Below are 19977 nucleotides of genomic sequence, written 5' to 3' on the forward strand. Positions count from 1 at the left end.
TTCTGAAAACCAGCAAGGCTATTGATCCAGATGGAGGAAGGACCAGAAGAGAGCTGGTTGTCGTCTCAAAATCAAGTGTGACTTTCAGAATTTACCAGCTCAGGACTGCAACAAAATTTTTTAACATTCAGAGCACTTTGGAATAGTTCTCAACCAAAGACAACGTGTTGAGGATCAAACTCCTTGTGTGAAGACAGGTAGGAAATAATGCAATCAATGGCACTCACACTGCAAAGCAATGTGTCAACTTAAAGTCCCTGACAAAGAAGTAATCCAATCAGTTTAACAGTCCCCAATATTTCTAAGAAAAAAATTTAGCCATGGGTTCATAGGGGACTATTACATATTAACCTTACTGGGTTCCATTATTTTCACAAATATTACAAAAATATTGAATATTATTGCAACGCACACAGCAAAATGTTATAATCCAATGATTGCTTGATGGGTCTGGCACATACCTCAGATTTAAGTCTTTCAATTTCTGTGTCTTGATCTTCAAGCTGATGTCGAAGCTGATTGGCTGCAATCTTCTCAGTCTCTACAATCTGGACAAGATGAATGTACTTCTGCATTAACACCTCCCTTTCAATCAGAATATCTGAATAACTAAAAGGGAAACCATTTATGTTAGTAAAAATAGCCAAATATTGTCTTCCATATCCCCTTACGAGATACTGACAGAATAAACACTGCACCAATGACAAGAAACCTGCAAAACCATGTTTGTGTGGCTTAATATATAATGAATAGCTTGATCATTAACCATCCAAACTTAAGAGTATTCAATATCCTTTTTAGACACAGACTCTAACAGTACCCAGTTTTCCAGCATCCAGTTACCAAGAGCAAGATAACTGCACTGATCTTCTTATGAGCTTCTAATTCTCAGGCTAAGCTCAAGAATTCTATTAATTTTATTTAAAGGGCTGCTTGTTTTTCATCTTTTGGAAGGACTTGGGGGGAGAATCTGGTAGTTCATCAGAACTATTTCTAATTCTCTCCACCTGTCAGATCTCTTTACAGAAGAATTCCCATCATAACTGTTATTTTAGTTTGCTAACACCTATTTTATTGTTTAGGCCAGTTTGAGCTTACTTAAATAAATGCATTTATTCAAATTAGTAACAGAAACTATGATATCAGTCTTTCTTTTAGCTCTTGGGTGGCAAACTGCCGTTGATTTGTATTCTCCTGAAAAGGGACAGTATCTGTAGTGCAATTAGATGTCACAGAGCAGTGATGAGCATCACACTAGAAGTACTGTTCTCAACTTCAGGTAAAGGAGAAATCAGTTTCTTCCTATGCAACACCTTCATTAGACTATTCTTTCATGTGATTCAGTCTCTCTCACATAGATAACTTAAAAGTGCAGAAAATGCACAGTGCTATGACATGCTTGTTTGCTGGCCTTGATTCAGCAGTCTACAGATTCAGATGTCTACAGACACATACTGATTCTTTACCTAGGTTTCAGGAAGCTTGTTCCTGTGAGAGTTAAACAATTTTACAAGATAAAGACAAAACTACACAAAGGACAGCAGAACAAAGCCCTAATCTTTGACAAGGGATCTCTTACTATTTTATGATCTGTCACTGAAAATGCTGACTATCATATCTTCTCCCACTGTCAAGTTAGCACAGGACTTGGCAGAAGGAATTTTTGGATTGCACACCTTTTCCTTTTAAATTTCTTTCTACTTGTTACAGCACACATAAAAAATGAACATTCACTGTTAAATACTGGGAGGCTTTTAAAAATGTAATAATGTGCATCCTCTCCAGTTAATCTTTTTTTATATATATATTTACTGCCATCTCAATCAGTATTAGTGCAGTTATATACTGGATGGGGCCAATATTGAGTACAGCTATTAAATTCAACACCTAACCTAGAAAGCAAGCTTAGATTTAAAATAATTAGAATGAGTTCCCACAGCTATCATAAAGCAAAAGTTTTTTCTCTTTGAATAGATTATAAAAAGAACAAAAAATGAGTTTAATTCTATTTCATTTATTCTTATATTTTAACTACTGCAATAGTAAAAAAAAAATAGTAAAAAAAATAGTAAAAAAAAAAAAACAAAACCAAAGCTCAGGGTACCCTCTCCAGCAAGTAAAACAACATACATTAACAAATCTGTCACAAACCAATCCATATATCTTAACTGTGCATAAATAGTAATAATGTATGAGATTTGGTCTTTTAAAATCACTCAATAATAATCTTTTTTGCTTTGCAAGAATCCTGTTTTTTCAGAAACCATAGCACTTAATCTCTTTGCACTCTAAAAGGCATTTTGCATGTGATAAAAAGCATCTGAGTTAGAAACACAGTTAGCACTAGTTGTTTTACAATGATGAGAGACATTACAAAGATAAAAACATATGTAACATACTAAGAAATGCATTTCTTAGTAACTGCAGCACCACCTCGATTTACATTTAATATAAAGAGTAGTCTTTTCTACCTAAAACCAGATCCAGAGAGGTGACAAGACCTTTTCTTCTATTCATCCTTTTTAAAATTCTTAAAATTTTGCTATCAAATGTTTCCAATACAGAATTTGACAGATTTGGCTGTGCTTTTATTCAAGACTGAGGGAAATGGTAGGACACAGAATCACAAAGGGTAAACAGCAGCTGCAGTCAGAGCTGACATAAGACTCAAGCTACTATTACATACAATGTTTTTCTTCCACTTTATTTTTATTTTTCTCCTTTAGGGGAAGAAGCTTCATCTAGACTTTTCAGCTTCTTTAAATGCATTAAGCCAGACTTCCACAGTCTTGCTTTACTAGGGAACAAAAACTTTGTAGAAATGGAAGATTGAAAAGTTTTTGTTCTTTTAAGATGTACTTAAGAGTATTTTGCCTAGTTAGTGGCTTTGGCTGTCTAAAATGTCAGTCTCAGCCTGGAAACCAAACAACATTTCCTTCACTCCCATAATTAGCAGTATGAAGAGGAGTTAATTAGAAAAGCCAACGTACACCTACACTAACTTAGAATAGGCTATCCATTTTCTTCTCAAAACTGCTACTTGTTCAGGGAAAGGAAAATGATAGGATTTTGGAATAAACTTCATGTACTTCCAACAGCCCTTTTCATCCATCTCTCTGTATGTATGAGTTAAAGATCATCATGCCTAAAGTGCTAACCTGTATATCCAGCATAATGCCAGGAGTCTTCCAAGAGGGCAGGGTTTCAACAGTGACTTGATTACACATGTATACAAAATTCTTTGTTAAAGAAAATTGTACCAAAGTGTTCAAATGTCAAAGGAAAATGAAAAATTCATAAAACAACTTGTAATCAGACAGCCTCAATCTAGTTCTCTGGCTTGGATATAATTTAATAGAAAGAAGCAACTGCTGTGAACCACAGCTTTCTATGAATTGGTATTAACATTTGATTGTGAGAAGCAATTCTGTAAATTTATAATATGTAGTAACACTCAAAGACAGAGCATCTTAAAAGCTGAGGCTATAGCTATTTTCTACTATCATCTGTAGAGACAGGACTCAAAATAGATATTTCATGAACCTTAAACTCTGATTGACCACTACCTACCACATAGAGACAGAAAGAAATGATGAAAGTCCTGAGAAAAATTATGCATCATTTAGGCCCTGTGAGAGCTGACATGCTCAGAGAATGGCAGGAAAACTGGAGAAAGTTTAACCAGTGCCTCATTATTAAGGTCTCCTTGTTGTGGTAGCAGACCAAGATAAAGGCTCCAGTAGTGCCAACAGCAAATATAACTGATTTTTGTGCTGAATTACGACCAGATTTACAGTTCATTGGATCACTCTATGCTAATTGTACTAAAGCTGCTCAGGCAGCTGAAAGAACCAAGCATTGGACCTGGCCAGAACTATTTATGATCATATTAAATCACCCTTTTGAAATGCAAAATGCACAGCTTAATCAACTCTTTATGAAAACTAGGTAATATGGCTCTGGGGGTCTGGAACACAAAAGAAATTGCCTACATCTGCCCATACTAACCACCTTCAAGCAGCTATAGGACTCCTTAACAGAGAAGGAAGAGCCTCCAGACCAGTTTTAAAGTCTAATGGCACATTAACAGCCACATTAGGGATGGAAACAGTAAAAGTTGAAATAGAACTTATGTAATCCATCCCTATGACTCTAACCAAGGTGACTTGGGAGACCATGAGTACACAAGTATCATTAACCTTTAATGAACTCCTGTATGATACCAGATAACGAAGAACACCTATGTCTGCAAGGGTTACAGGGCTAAGCCTTATCAGAAGATACAAAATTAAGATGGGCTTTCCGACACGCATGGACAATTGTTTAGAAAGGCTGTCAAAGAAGTGTCTGCTGACTTCCAGTCAAACAGGTGGGAAATAGCACTCAGACCAGTGAACCACTACAGCAACCAGGATCAGAGGGTTGGTTGACTGAGCAACTCATCTGCACTCGTGTGTGTGTGCCTGTGACAGCTGGAGATGAGAACGTCCAAGGGCCAGTTACCAGCTAGACTGAATGTGCAAGGCAGTTACGGGAGAGATCCAGAGTGTTTGGGTCTTTACGTGTGTTCTTGTGTGCAGGGTTGGGGCGGAGCTGTGCACCAATTCATGGGGGATCCACAGTGCATGTGTGTATGTGGTGTGGGTGTGTGAGGTACCTCGATGCACATGGGGTCCAGAGCCAGTTAGACTAAGTGTCTTAGACCAGTTGCTAAGGGATCCACAGTGTGCTGGAAAGGGGGGGTGGGGTGGGGTGCATGCCTATCTGTGAGTGAGAGGGACTGAGTACCAGTAACTGGAGAGGCTCTGTGGGCACTGTGGGCTTGTACTTCCAGGTGCCAGCCACTGAGGAGATGGAGGATCCAGAACCAGCTCCTGGACAGACTGCACATTTATTGGAGGGAACCGTACTGTATATATGTATTGTACATATTTTCCACTAACGTACCTTCATTCTCATCAGAGAGGGGAACAGGATCAAGCTGCTGGTGTTGTCTGTGCCCACATGAGCGCTGAATGTTTCTGTCTGTGCCCATCCGTGCAGCCAGCTGTGTTTGTGCCTACATATGCATGTTCATTTGCATTGGAATTACATGCCCAGGCTCACTGCTGGTTCAACCTGGGTATAGAGAGCAGCAGCAGCCTCACCTATATCAACCTACCAGCTGCTGGCAACCCCTACCACTTTGTTCTAACAAGTGGATCTAGCTAAACATTATTTGGAAGGCAGATATGAGGTTGCTTTGCCCATGTTTTGAGCGTTACTCAAATTCTCAGCCAACTGGAAACTATGAAATTGTAGTTATTATGGCACCAAGACTCAGCTAATACAGTTTCTCCAACAGCAAGGCATCGTCAGCAAGGCATTTGCACTGAGTTTCTAGGCAGCTCTGAGCTACATACTGAGCTTACAACTGCCTGCAAAATACTATGTATTAGCAAAATACAACTGCATTAGCAAGCAAAGTGTGCCAACAAATCTGAGAGCAAGCTTTTTTGTTTTTTTTTTTTTAAACTGACGGTTGAAGGGCAGTAGCTCCTCATATGCTTTAATCAGAGACCTAGCTGAAAGAAGCACTCCCACTTCCCCCCCTGCACAGCACTCATGCTCTCCCACATCCCACCCATGCACTCCCCTCTCCCTTGTCCATGTGTTGTGTGGATGTGTAGTGAGCAGACCTGGAGGAATGAGACGGATTCAAACTAAGCTGGCAAAAAATAAACAAAATATAATTCCTTTTAGCGCAAATCAGTTTCCCAATTAAGTTCATGCTCATGCCTGCATGAGAGAAGGGTTGGTAAAGGTGTGGGAATGGATGGGTGACTTATGAGAATGACAGCTGCTTCCTTCAGCAGCAATGTGGGCTTACGCAGGACTAAAGCATACGTGAAACTACAGACTGAAGCACTTCATTTAAGACATTTCAATAAGCTAAAGTAGAAAAGGCCAAGAAATTTGATGAGTATTGCATCCCTATTTAAAAAAAGCATAGAACTTTTGAGTGAGATGCAAAAAATAATTAAAACCATAGAAGAATTTGTGAGAGAGGGTGAAAAGTCCGCCTCAGTGTATTGAGAGTGAAACAGATTTTTTCATAGGAGACTGAGTTCTGGAACAAAGCCCAAAACAGGACTTCCACATGCAGTCACTGATGGAGGAATTAGGATTTGTCAGGAATAAATCCTCCAGCCCAGAAATGTAACTCAGAAGAAGCAAACCCTACTCTGCCACCCTGGATATTACTGAGAACTCAAAACACTGAGACTTCAAATAAAATGGAAAGAGATTAAAAGTAGGTATGAATATGGAGCTCATAATGGATTCTCATTAAAATATACTGAATTGCACCTCCCATTGCAAGCCCACAAGCCAATCTCTCTCAAATGAGGAGAGGGCACTATGGATAGGAACATAGTGCCAGCTCTTGAAAAGTGTACACAGTACCCCCCAAATCATAAGCAGTAGCATCCCACCCACAGTGAAATCTTCCAAAAAACAATGGACAATGCCACAGCAAAAAAATTTTTAATTATAAATCTGTATCCAAATAAAAAACCTATTTATCCAGAGTGGGACGTGGGGTGCAGTGAGATCGTGTTATTTTTTCAACAGTCTGTTTATAACTTGCAAAATAAATAAAACATGGAAGAGATTTTGATGGCTGCAAACATCTATTTGGCAAAAAGTCATGAAAAGCAATCCAAAATTAGATTTTGTATACATCAATCTAAGAAAAGCAAAAAGAAAAAAAAAGGAAAAAAGAAAAAAACCTCAACTACTTTGTCTCAGCTAAAACATGGATTACCATAGCTACTCATGAGGATGAGACCCTCCAGAAAGCAATTAAATATTTCCATTTCACAAATGCCAATATACTCAATCAGAACAGGACGTTCCAGGCCTCTTTTTAATTTAAGGGTAGGGGGAATGTCCTCAATACCTCCTAGAATTTCTGCCTACAACACCTGACATACTACAAAAAAGTATCTTCAAAGGGCTACACAAAATGTCATTTAGCAATTCAAAACAATAACCTGAGAGGAGGGTCAGAAATGTCTTAGGCTAGCCTCAAATGAACAGTGACACTGAAGAAGTTGCCGAAGCTTGTCCCATTTGTCAAAAATACAGAACAACACAAGGAAAAAAGTCTAAATCATGATGCAGGCAAAATTTAATCCCTGAAGCAAATCTGTTCTATTTTGTTTAATTGAGTTGGCAAGAAAAGTCTTATGCAATAGTATAAAACTATTATTTTCACTTCTTTGTTATGTCTCTTTGGTAGAAGACCCAGTGGTTAAGTAACTAATTATGCAACTCCAAGTTGTTTTGCTAGACACGATGTAAAGCAAATAAAAGCAGCCTCCAGTGAAGTAGAAAAGCATCAGAAGAATGAGGTAACCACAGTAGCATAAAACACTCTATGTTTAGCAACTACATTTCAGAAATTTTATGTCACTTGTTGATATTTTGTTCAAGAAAAGAATACTAGAACAAGAAAAGCCATGTCCAAGTCCCCAGAAAATTTCCCCAAGAAATTTAGACACCTACGCAGAAAAGTAGATTAAGAAAATCCTCCAAATGCCATAGGGCCCTGAGAAACACCCTCACAGTGGTGTCCATAGTTCGATGATATTATTAAGACTGTCATTTCAGATAGGCACAAATAAAGGGGAAAAAGTTGAACAGCGGAAGGGACAGAGATAAAAAGACTGATCTTGCTTACACAGAGACCCAGTTGTCTCCTGAAGGCTGCAGTGATAACTTTCTGGTGGAGTCAAAATTCAACCACTCTGACTTTGAACCTCATGACTAACTTCTTAGTAAGTTTAAGTTCTCGGTATTTTCAACTGTGTGTTAACATTGGCTTAATTTTCTGTTAGGTTCTGCCTTGAAAATTCATGTGGATACATTTACAGACTGAACTACCCAGGGAGAAATTTTAACTCACTGTTATGAAGCTCTTCTTGCTTACATGTCTTTTATACCTGGCACTGGACAAGAAGAAAATTATCCTGAGAACAGGTTCCTACTTCCCCTGAATGCCCTTACCACAAGGCAAAAAGTCATGCTCCTTTCTTCACTTGCTTTCAGTCATACTCCACAAAAGAAATTGACTAAGATCCAGATGCAAGGTGAAGACCTCCCTCTTCTTCTCCTCCCTCAGCAATATGGAACTGCCCACTGGTGGATATGCTCTCCTGGGATGGGCTGAGAGTTCAAAGGCTCATAGCTTCTCAAGACCTGAAATAATGTGTTCACCCACAGGGCTACTGTGCAAAATGTGGTTCACATAATACGACAACCCAGCAGGTGCTTTCCAAGAAAGAATGAGACCCTGTTCAGTTAGGTACCAATGCTAAGGAGAGGATTCAAATCCAAAGACTGGATGCCCAGGCGACACAAGACCTGCAGCTTCAGGGCCTCATTTCACAAGTTCTAAATTAAAAACTACTAGCTGGTGGTGTTCATTTTTAGTTAGAAAGCAAAATCACTTCTGTTTACAGGGCTCATGTCCTAAGCAACTCAGAAACTGCCTCGTTCCTTGCGCGTTACCATGGCACTGCAGAGTAGCTGAGGTGAGTGTCTATGAGAGGAGGCTGAAGAAAGTGCATTTCAGCAAAGACATTTGCCTCTGCAAACCATTTCACAAACCTTTAGTTAGATGATTTTCATTTAGATTATACTGTAAACCTTGCCGATTCGCCATGCAGACCTTTTCTCAGGGTAAGATGCAGTCACATGGCTGAAGTCCTACCATGTCCCTTTTCACAAGACTGATCATTGTTCAGGACTTCAGTGTTTAAGTCAAAATTTTATTTGTTGCACTTCATCATCACAGTGGTTTGACCTCATATTTCTTAGATTTATTCCTATATAAGTTTTATAAGAAACACTCATTTATTCATTTGGCATATCACTTATTTCTTCATTCATCCCCTTTTCACTTTGCCTCTAACAGAGGACTAATCCTAGGGGTTGTTTCCAATAAAAGAGTATTCTTCTTGAACTAATCTCAACTGGAACACAATTATTCATGAATGATAAAATACAGTGATACAAGCATGAATGATAAAGGCATTTTTTCTTATAACATACCCATGAATTGCAAGCAATATACATCTAATGCACTGTAACATTAATTTCTGTTTAGAAAGTAAATTTAGATTTTCAAATTATCATCAATTTATTTACAATAAAATGAAGCTGAGGATTAAAAATCATGTTTCATACCTAGCTTGATGAATAGCTTCTACCCATTCATCTCCATCAACTTCATCCTCGCAACGGAGTTCCAGTGGCTTCTGCCCTTCATGTCCAAAAAGAACAGTAAAGTAATGCTGCAAATTAGAACAAGAAAAAATAAATGTCCATAAACACAACCTAGGAAGATGTGTTTTACGCTGTTAGTCATGAAACATGGACTGAAGTTGAAACTGTATCCTTAACAGATTCTCCTGTGTATCAAGGTAATAGCTTTCATGATACTTATCACAGGTTATTGTTCTTAAGCTCCCACATACAAGACAACAGAATATAATTCCCTAAGTAGCTTCTACAGTCAAATACACTAGTGTGACTGCAGTGGGATGTCTGTACTTCTTTTTCCCCTGCACTTTTTCACCTAAAACATTTCTTAAATGCCAGTACAGGATACCAAATCTGGAACTGCCACAACTTCCTCACAAGTATGCAGATTGCGCACTGGCTCTAGCTTCTTTCCTCACCTTTCCAACAGAACAATGAAAGTGTCCCTTCTCATTCGTCACACTCCCAAAACATTTTTGCCCTTCTTTCAAGAAGCCTCACCAATAAGCGTCATTGCAACAACTTTTTGTTTTCACAAGAAAATGCTATTCACACCAGAAGTGTCATATTCTTCAATGGCATTTCTTACATGAAGGATGTTGCCCACAATATGTCCCATAGAACACAGAACTTCTGGAAAGCTTTTGCTGCTTTCAGAATGTAGTAATAATAGTAGTATCTAATGGCAAGGGGAGAACCCCAGTCTACCTTAAAACCCATTTCACAAGGTTGGTAATTTTACAACCTTATTTTGCATAGCTTGCATACTAACTTACAGCCAGGTAGCAAATATAATTCTTTCATATTAGATGAAATAGGCCAGAAAATATTCTACCTAAACACAGGCCTGTAATTTCCTCAGGTGCCTTAAATGCACCCATTAGCAAGCCAGCTGTTTCACAGGCAGAAGGACCAGTGTGGGATCTGCCCATACATAAAACCATCTGGTTATTAGGTCTGATGTGGTTCAGGAGCTCGTATAGCTAAACATCTCTGCACCGGACCACTCAGTTCTCTCCATTACCTAGAACTTCTCAACCCCTCTTCCACCTTCATTCCAGTTAACAGAGAACCAAGTACAACGACATATGGCAGCAATTTCCTTCTGAGGTCTAACAGCAAATTCCAAACTTGCTCCAGTCAGCAAGCAAGGTATATAATTTGCGTTCTCCCATGCCATTAGCCATTGTTTACAGCAGTAAGAAACCTGAAGTGATGTCAACAAACATTCTGCTTTCCTTGTCAAACCCACAGCTCAGCTGAAAAAGCCTCACTGAGCCAAACAGAGATGAAGCAAATATAAAACACCTCAGAATTAAAAGCCATTTCCAAGGGAGGAGGAACACAAGCATAACAGAAACAGAAGGGATTAAATTTTACCTAAGGAGAATTAGCTGCAGATATTTTTAACATTGATAATGAATTTTGTCCACATAAAAAGAGATGATTTCATCCATTTATTGGCCCCTTCTGAAACACCTGGCAGCCTGCTGTGCACGTACAACACACAAGTCGTCTGTGCAGTGTGCAGGTTCAACACACCCCAGATGCACTGGCTTCACTACACTGGCTCTAGCACTGTCTGTGCACCTGTACTCGCATCGAGGTTTGTGCCTGGGGACCTCACATTTACAAAACCCAGCTGCCTCTGTGTGTCTGAGTACACTCATATGTTTGGTTTCTTTTTGGGTAACATGAGTAGGTATGATGGTATTCCATAAAGAGAAAACTATTCATTTGTGTGTTATATTAATTTACTAAACATTGTTATGTGTGTACAAAACACTTTTCCTACAGAAGACTACAAGCACTGCAGGATTAGCAACAGACCAGCAAAACAGAGACAAGACAAAATAAGAAGCAGAATTCACATTATCGGGCTATACAAAGAAAGCCCAAGCTCAGCCATTAAGTTTCAGAAACAAAACAATTCCAGAGTACAGACAAGGATCAATAAATCATTAGAAGGACAATTCTACAAAACTGTGTTTTTTTGACAGTGCATATCAGTTAAACCTGAATGCCATGAATAGAAAGAAACATTTAATCAGGTCCATAGGATTCTCCATAGCAGTGATAGATAAAAACTTCCATAACAATACAGTGTGGTTGAAAACAACCTACAGGACAATAAAAAGTGAAGCAAGATTACACACACATGTGCTATGTTTATAGACTGGAATAGTCTATTTTTAAAAGTGTATTTAAAGATAAATCACACTGTTCAGAGCTGCATTTTATGTAACGAGTTATTTATGTTTCATAAAGCTGCTACATATAAAATTAGAATAAAGACACAAGTGTAGACAAGCACTGGATTTAATCCCATTGTGTAGGGATTCAAGTTAAAGGGAGAGACAATATTACAGTCCTTCCTACTTTTAAAGTGAGGTAACTCGGACCTCTTTTGAGCATGACTTGCAGTGATTTCATGTCGCAGAATTTAGACTTAGAGGTCTGCAGTTACTATGGTGATAGGCATGATCTAAACACTTAGTTAGCCCAAGAAAATGCACAAATTCAAACAAACTTAGAGGGCCACTACATAGGACTGGACCCAATGAAACAAAACCTAAATTTTTAAAGGCATTTGTTTTCAGAAGCTACTTTAAAAATCATCTACATTCAACTCTAGAGTATGCAAAGTGCAAGCAAAATATCATAACCTGCCTCTAAAAAGAATCTCTAAGTCACCATTGAATCCTCTTTTTAAAATATATGTTGCTCATTTACAAAACTAATTTACTACAAGAAAATAAGATGGTTTCTGTGATGCATTATTAGATTTTCAAGTTGATGACGTATATGAGTGGGCCTATATACATATACATATATTTATATATAGACATATATAATTTTAGCACTGCCATTCAATTTGCTAAACAGTTCAGCTTCCACACCAATGCAGTACAGTACAGGTAAGAACCACCTTTCTGCATACACACTATTAGTTTCTGGAAGTGATAACAGTAAATACTTAATAACTATAGGACACATTTATATCAACTATCTTCATTATCACTCATCACATCTGTTGGACTAGCAGGCAGGCACTCATGTTTCAAGTTAAGCCTGTGGTTCAGTTGGACAATTTTTTTATTGTTTATTTTGAAAATCTTCAGACTAATATAAGATACAATGAACATTCTGTATTTTGATATAAAACAAATTCAGTAGTTTCATTTTAAGGTGTCTTTTCAGTATTCAGGTATGTACAAGCAAAATAGTAAGTCTTCATTTTAACAAAAACATTTATGACATAGTTCTCAAAAATAAAGCTTGGGAAAAAAAAGAAGGGAAAGTTTCATACACCTTGCATGGGTATGAAGGCACTATCTTGACTGACAGTCAAAGAAAGAACAATGGGATCAAGATGAATCAAGAATATTGTTGTGTATCACTTCTCTGACTTGTATCTAGTGCTGATCAGAGTCTTCATACGGTGAAAAGGATAAACTAAGGAATGAGCTGATGCGCACTTCTGCTTCAGAGACAAGACTGTAACAAGATTAAAGCCCTGAGTGAAAGAAGTTCTGTACCAGAGTAAACTGATTATTATGCTGCATTCCCCACTGACAGCAGTTCACACCATGACTTAGTCCTTCTAAAACTCCCCAAATAATAGCTGTATTTTAAATAAGACGGCAAAAACTCTGAAGTCACCATGCTTTCCAAGGGGAAAAAAAAAGAAAAAAAAAGAATTGTTCTGGTAAAAAAACAACAACAAACCAACAACAAAAAAATCCAAAACCCAACCCAAATGATATATGCCCTGTAACAGAAACACTACTTCTAAGACATACTGAGGTAGCATTTCCACCAATACAGACACCTCTAAGACTAAATTTCCTGAGAGTAGAATCCTGTTCTTGTTGTAGCTGACAAAAGCATTTGGTGTTTATGAAGTGGGAGTCACAGGCACCGTGCTCTCCAACACATGGGGACAGTCCCACAGCTCCTTCTCTTCCCTCCACCTCACATGGAATCTCAAAGGGCATCTCCTCTCCTATTTCTTATCTGCTATCATCTGAAATTTATCACTACATCTGCTTCATCAGTTACTCCTTTTCATCCCCCAGTAGTTGTAGTAACCCGCCATGTCTTTTCCATTTGTAAATTAGTGGTGATTCTTGCAACAATTCCGTTACTGAAATACTGAAGGACCAAGGAGAATGAGCACCCATCTTCCCATGGTGGTGTTGCTTTCTGTCACAGGCAGAAGAGCTGCTACCCTAGACAATAACATTGCTTGACAACACCTATTGCAAGCTCCTGCCTTCAGTTCCTCATAAATTTGATCAGCTTTGAGTGTCCGGATGGAAAAACTTATACTGGAGAAATGATGCATGTGCCAACAGTAGTTTTGTTATCTTACCCTTCCATCAGCATGGCACAGAAACATCTAAATTATGTTTCAAAGGACACCAAGGTGACTACCAAATTGTATTGTTGGTTGTAAATTATTGTAGTGTGGTAATAGCCACCTGTCAATGAACTGCTTTTCCCTAAACTTTTCTTACTAAACATAAAACACATCTAATTTTCTTCTTAATATACTATAAAAATACCATTTTAAAAGCTTAAATGTGTGTGACCTTGTTAGATGCTATTTCCTGGTCTTCCAGTGACATTGCACTGTCTTGGTATAATCATTCAAGCCAGGACTTCAAGAGTAATTTAAAAAGAAAATTCTAGCCGTCAATATTGATAAGAAAGTACACTATAAATGCAAAACAACTGTGAAAAGTTAGTCTGTGTACCAAGATTGCTGCCAAAAATTAAAAGCCTTAACAAAAGTCTGTCTCAATGCAAGGCATGAGGAAGCTTAATCATTTGCTGTATCTTTAAGGCTTATATTCACTACCTGAAGTTTATATAGACATATTTAAAACCTTTGAGGCTAAAAAATGTGGAAGCAGCAATTATTTAAAATTTAAGATGACAAGCTAAAAATATTTCTCATTCTTGACTTCTAAAGACATTTGCATTTCAGAATCTGGAAGCTTGTATGCAATCTCAAGCACTAGTAAATTATTGGGCAGAAGAGGACAATCACTGCAGCAATTGAAGACTCTTCAGTAATCCCTGAAGGAAAAGCAGCAAACTGCAGTCTAAATCAAAGTAGCTTGCACTATTCAAGGACATGTTAACTCATGAAGTTTTCAGATGTGTTCTACTGACAGTACTTTATCCAGCTTCTCAAATAAAAAACATGTATATTATGTATTTCTTACATCCTGGGAAAAAGGAAGGAAAAGAAGGGAATATGTTTGGAAGAAGGCAGCAACCCTAAAAGGGAACGAGTGCAAAAGGATGAGTGTATGGAGGTGAGGGAAATATTTGGGGGAGGTGAGGGAAATGTTTGGGGGAGAAGACAACAGTCCCTCCCCATCACTGGATCAGCAGCATATTAGTGGGAAGGAGAGTATTGTGTCTTGAGTCAAAGGAAGGCAAATGCCAGGGTTGGGTTTTGCCACATCTTGAGGCTGTGCCACTAGCAGTGGCAGGAAATTCATAACCCATTGCTGTTAAATTAGCGTGATAATGGAATAATGACAGGAGGGTGAAAACCATGACAATTTTTTAAAAAGTTTCCAGGGAGACCTACAAAGCCAATACACTTCATGCTTGTATCACACCAATTAGTAGAAGCTATAATGAGACCAGGATTAGTGGACATCAGAATCAATATGATGTACTTGGGAAGAGTCAGTACAGCTTTTGTAAAACGATGTCATCTCCTCTAAACCCAGTGGAGTTCTCTGAAGGGGTCAACAAGCATTTGGACTATGATGATACGGTTTTCAAAATGCTTTTGACAGATTTTTAGGGAAACACGCATCTAGGACTTGCACGAAAAACATTCCTCCACAGACAAAAGCAAAAAAAATTTGATCAAAAGCTAGGAAACAGAGCTGGACTACTGGACCATCTGTCAGTTCTTACAATGGAACAAGGTCATCAAAGGACTTCCTCAGGGAATTGCATTGAGGACTGGGACAGGCATTACAAAGGATGACAAAGTTTGTTAATTATTCAAGGTAGTAATGATGAGAACCTATTATGAAGAACTGCAGACTCAACATACCGAAGTTACTGGACAGTAAAATGGCAGATGAAATTACTTGTATGCAAATGTAAAGTGACATACAAGCGGAAAAACTTTTCAAGCTCTGTATGTGAAAAGATGGGCTCTGTGCTTGGTACTACCCCTCAGGAGCAAGATCCCGGAATAAGTTCCATGAAAACATCAGCCCAATGCTCAGCAGCTGCCAAAATGTGCAAACCAGACTGCTAGGGACAATTGGGAAAGAAAAAGAAAAAAAGTGGACAAGGCTGTTACGCTAAGAAAAATCTTGAATGCTCTGAGTACGTTTGGACCTCCCATCACAGAAAGGGCAACATAAAATGGGAAAGGTTCAGAAAACGATGAAAGTGGTATGGAAGGGCTAGCATACATCCAAATCAGATACTCATTTAAGTAAAAACTTGAGCTGAGACTCCTCAGTACAAAGAAAGGAACAACTTCAGGGATACAATATGGGTCTACAAAATCACAAGAGATATGGAATGGATAGACAGGGATCCACTGCCCTATTTCTCTTTGAGTAAAAAAAAAAAAATGTCTATTAAATGAATGTCATAGAAATCAGCTTCGAAACAAATAGAAGAAAGTGGTTCTTCATGCAACTGGTAGTAAACTGGTGTTGCTCCTTTACAAAGGAAATGGTAGATGCAGTAAGTGTCAGTGGGTTGCAGGTAGATTAAAGAGTTCACTATACAGAAATTGTGAGCTACTCAACACACAGAATTCACATATTCAGAATTCAAACAGTCCTGAAGCTTGAAAATAACTGGAAGCTTAAAGTCATCTCAGAGGAGAGGGAAAGGAAAAGTAAAATATGTACCTAACTTGAGGCCTTCCCTGGCATGTCCTCATGGCCACAACATGAGATAGGATATTGGACTAGTTGGACCTTTGGTCAAATAAAGCCTTTCTCACAGTCTTATGGGAGCTAATTAAAACTTCATTTTATGATATGTGAGTCTTCTAAATCCTTCCAGTTGCTTTGCACTTTATTATAAACAAGATATGCTGGCATTTTCATGAAGTGCAGGCTCTTAGCAATTGTTTTTTTCTTGCATATTTTGTTTTTGATTTTGATTCTTTAAAAAAATAAAGAGGTAATTTGCGAAACTGGTAGAGAGCCACTGCAGTATTTCAGCTTCTGTGTTTCTTTGTGGTGGCACCCAGGGAATAAGGGTTTTTTTAACATCTTAATGTTACTTCATCACCCCTGGTAGATAGAAATCTGGTATTGAAGCAGGACTACAGAGGAAAAACTTCTAGAGGTAAATGAGAATAGCTTTTATCTGCCAAGCCACTGGCTCAAGAACACATTAGAAGGCATTGTTGTGGATCTCCATCTCCCCCACTGAGGAGATTCAGAGACGGACTGTAGTATCTGTTCTGGGTTTGGTTTAACACCAGTCAAATATATACTGTATATATAGATATGCACTCTATATTGTATGCTAGATGAGATAGCTTGATGTCTTCTCTCTTTAACCAATATTGGATTAAGCAAGTTACAACCTACTGCATAAAATCTATTCTGGCATCTGACAGTGAATCACCTTCCTGAGACATTCTGCAAATATTGTCTGGGCCAAGAACAACAGCATTCTGAGGTCCTTATATTTAAATATGTATTCAGCAGTTTTTGAATTAGGGAGATTATACATATCCTGTTTTATAAACTCTTACTATATCGATAAAAAAATACCATACCACACTTGCATGTAAAACAGAAATCAAGGAATACTCAAAGGTCACTGCAGACCTTAATTCTCCTGCATCTCTGTTGACTTGCATCAAAATTATGCCAAATTACAATGTTTATAGCATTTGTTTTCATGGATGAGAGAATCAGGCTAATATGGCCCCATCTGCTGTATTTTCAATGCAGACCATTTGTACTTCAGCAGTAGTTTATCAACAGGGAAAAATTCTGCCACACAAAACGAAATTTCACAAAGTAAAGCCTACAGGAACTGATACAACACAGTAAGAGCAGCTAAATTATTCACTAATAATAAACTGAACATGGGTACCATCATCTCAAAAATGCATCTGACACTGTCTAGTGGGAATTTCCTGTCAGAAACCACAAGCTGATTGCCTAGAAGGCTGTGCATAAGCTAGTTGCAGGACATTTTCCCTCTTCTCACAACATTCATTACTGCTGCTGTCTCCAGTGCCTTGCGTTGAACAGAAATAAGGTCTATAATGAAGGTACAGGACTGGAATTCAGGACAGTCAGGTTAAGTGTCTCATTTTGTTGGGAACTCTGTATAGGAGACACGTCTCTTAAAGGCTTTTTGTCAACCAACCTGGGGCTTGCACTGTATCACCATGCTTGAATTTGGCAGAGCAATCCACAAGCTCCTCATTTAACTTTTCAGGGACCTGAAAGGCTGCATCCCAACACTGGTATGTTCACTAGTAAACAAGCACAGCGTTTGCAGAACGGCTGCCTTCCTGAATATGCTTAGCCTCTCCTCCCATGTGTAAGATCTTCTGTGACTGACACTGATAGATCTCTACATATAACTTCCTTAGGTGACTGATGCAGTAGCTGTGCCCTGACGATACCTTCCGTAGACCAAATTTCTATAAAGTGAAAAGTATCTGCTATAAACTGCAGCCAAACCAAACATGCCTAAACCAAGAGACAGCCAAAATTTCTCCCAATACCTAATGGTGTCCTTCTGCTCACCACTGTATGACCTCAAGCCCATTCCTAGGATTCTCACCTTCCCAAGCACTGGAAAAAGGACACAGCACTCAGGTCTGCAGATCCCACTTACCAATAAAACCTCTAAATTTTACCTACCACTTGTTGCCTCAGATCCCTTCCAGTCTTCAGTTTCTTTATAATATCTTTCTTATGCTTGCAAAGGTAAAATCACTTCCTTTGAAAGAGTTAGTTTTAATCACAGTTTGAGACATTTCCAGGACACATGCATTCATCCTGTATTTGGAGAGTGCATATTGACCATTGTCAGGTACATGTTGGGACCATGATCTCCTGCAGTGAAATGTTTGCAGTGCAAACGATGGAAAGGGAGCACAGAAATTCCATTATTATTACTGATGACCTGGAGGTTGGAGGCACAGCTCCTCACTTCTTGTCTCTACCTCCACTTCTCCTGTGTGTCATTAGTTGCATTTTGATTGAGGTCAAAGAGGAGGGAATGAACAGTCAAGTTAATCCAGGTTCTTCTGGTCCCTCCTCAAGTACAGCACAGCTAAAGGGAATCAAGATTACAGCCCTGCCACATAACTAGGCCCAATTCAGCTGTATTAGTAGAAAACTGTGCTGTTCAAAGTGACAAAGAAAGGACAGATGGGGGAAATAGACAGAAAGAGACAACAGGGAATACTGTAATCAGTGGCAGTTTTATATATTTTTCAGGAATTAGACTTTTTGTCTTTTGTTCTTTTTTCACCCTGTCTCATTCCTTCACCATTCTTATCAACCGTAGCCTTTCTCTATGTACCAACAGCCTTTCCCTCTTTGTCCAAACAACAGTCGGAGCACCTGGTATTCACCACCCTTGTCTGAAATCTGATAATGATGCAGAGCTCCTCCACATGAATTCAGCCACAAACTAAGTATTTGTTCTGCCCCGCAAAAGACATCCCTGTATCTGCATTAAAAGATCAGACTTTAAAGGCCAAAAGGACATTTATAACCTCCTAGTCTGAGGACTTATGTAATATCGGCCAGAAAAATCTCACTGGACAGCTCCTGCATCGAACATACAGGATCAAGGTGAAACACAGACCCTCCTTAATCAACCCTAACAGAAAAAGTAATGGAAAACCCACCTGAGCCCATGTTCAGTTGTTCTAGGTACTAAATTGCCCTCACTACTAAAAACACGCAGCTTCATTTTAAGTGATGAATAAACAGGTAAATAATGGAATTATATAATGGGTCTCAGTTTTGAAGATTGCATCCATACAGCATGTGTACTGCAAGAGTGGAACCTGGGTTTCTCAGTAAATGGCACTACTTATGCAAAAACCAAGTAAAATAAAAGATATACCTATCCCAAATCATGCACATAAGCAATTTCTATAGAGCAAGTGATTTTGACATATCAATTTCTAGGAAGCAGATTAATTGGCTGGCTTCCTAATTATATTCTGAAGATATGCAAACACAGGATTTGTCATTTTTAAAGCTCTTTACAGACACTAACTAATCTTCTAACTGCTTTACAAGGTAAGAATTATGGTGCCCATTTTAGACACAAGGATATGTGCAAAGATGCCCAAATATAGATCTGCTGTAAACGAGTTCAACTCAAGATTGCTATAAACAGATCTTCTCTCCCTGAAGTGAGCCAACATACGATAGGGAAGCAAGAATAAGAAGTCAGCACATCCTAGACCTTGTTACATCTCTGTTATATATAATCACTTCTATCTATAAACAGTTTCAGAAAAAACAAACACTCAAAATTTCAAGCAACTGCAGTATTCTGTGAGATGAGGACCAAGACTTGCACAGTCCACCTGCCAGCAGCAGAGATGCCAGTGCTCTGATTGAAAATAAAAGACCACTGCAAAAAGCCACATACAGTGTTTTCAAAACTGTC

General features: G+C 38.5%; 1 protein-coding gene across 3 annotated transcripts in view; it reads right to left on the bottom strand.

The window, feature by feature from the left end:
• The window catches only part of RASGRF2 (Ras protein specific guanine nucleotide releasing factor 2), a 133886-nt gene that overhangs the window by 82480 nt on the left and 31429 nt on the right, over window positions 1-19977 (bottom strand). For all 3 annotated transcript variants that reach the window (XM_074813806.1, XM_074813805.1, XM_074813807.1), the window contains exons 2-3: window positions 9232-9338; window positions 462-609 (exon numbers count right to left, since the gene is read on the bottom strand). In XM_074813806.1, coding sequence (XP_074669907.1) covers window positions 462-609; window positions 9232-9338 — 255 coding nt within the window. The remainder of the gene's footprint in view (window positions 1-461; window positions 610-9231; window positions 9339-19977) is intronic.

The sequence above is a fragment of the Strix aluco genome, chromosome Z (genome assembly GCF_031877795.1).
Source record: "Strix aluco isolate bStrAlu1 chromosome Z, bStrAlu1.hap1, whole genome shotgun sequence".
NCBI classification, from domain to species: Eukaryota; Metazoa; Chordata; class Aves; order Strigiformes; family Strigidae; genus Strix; species Strix aluco.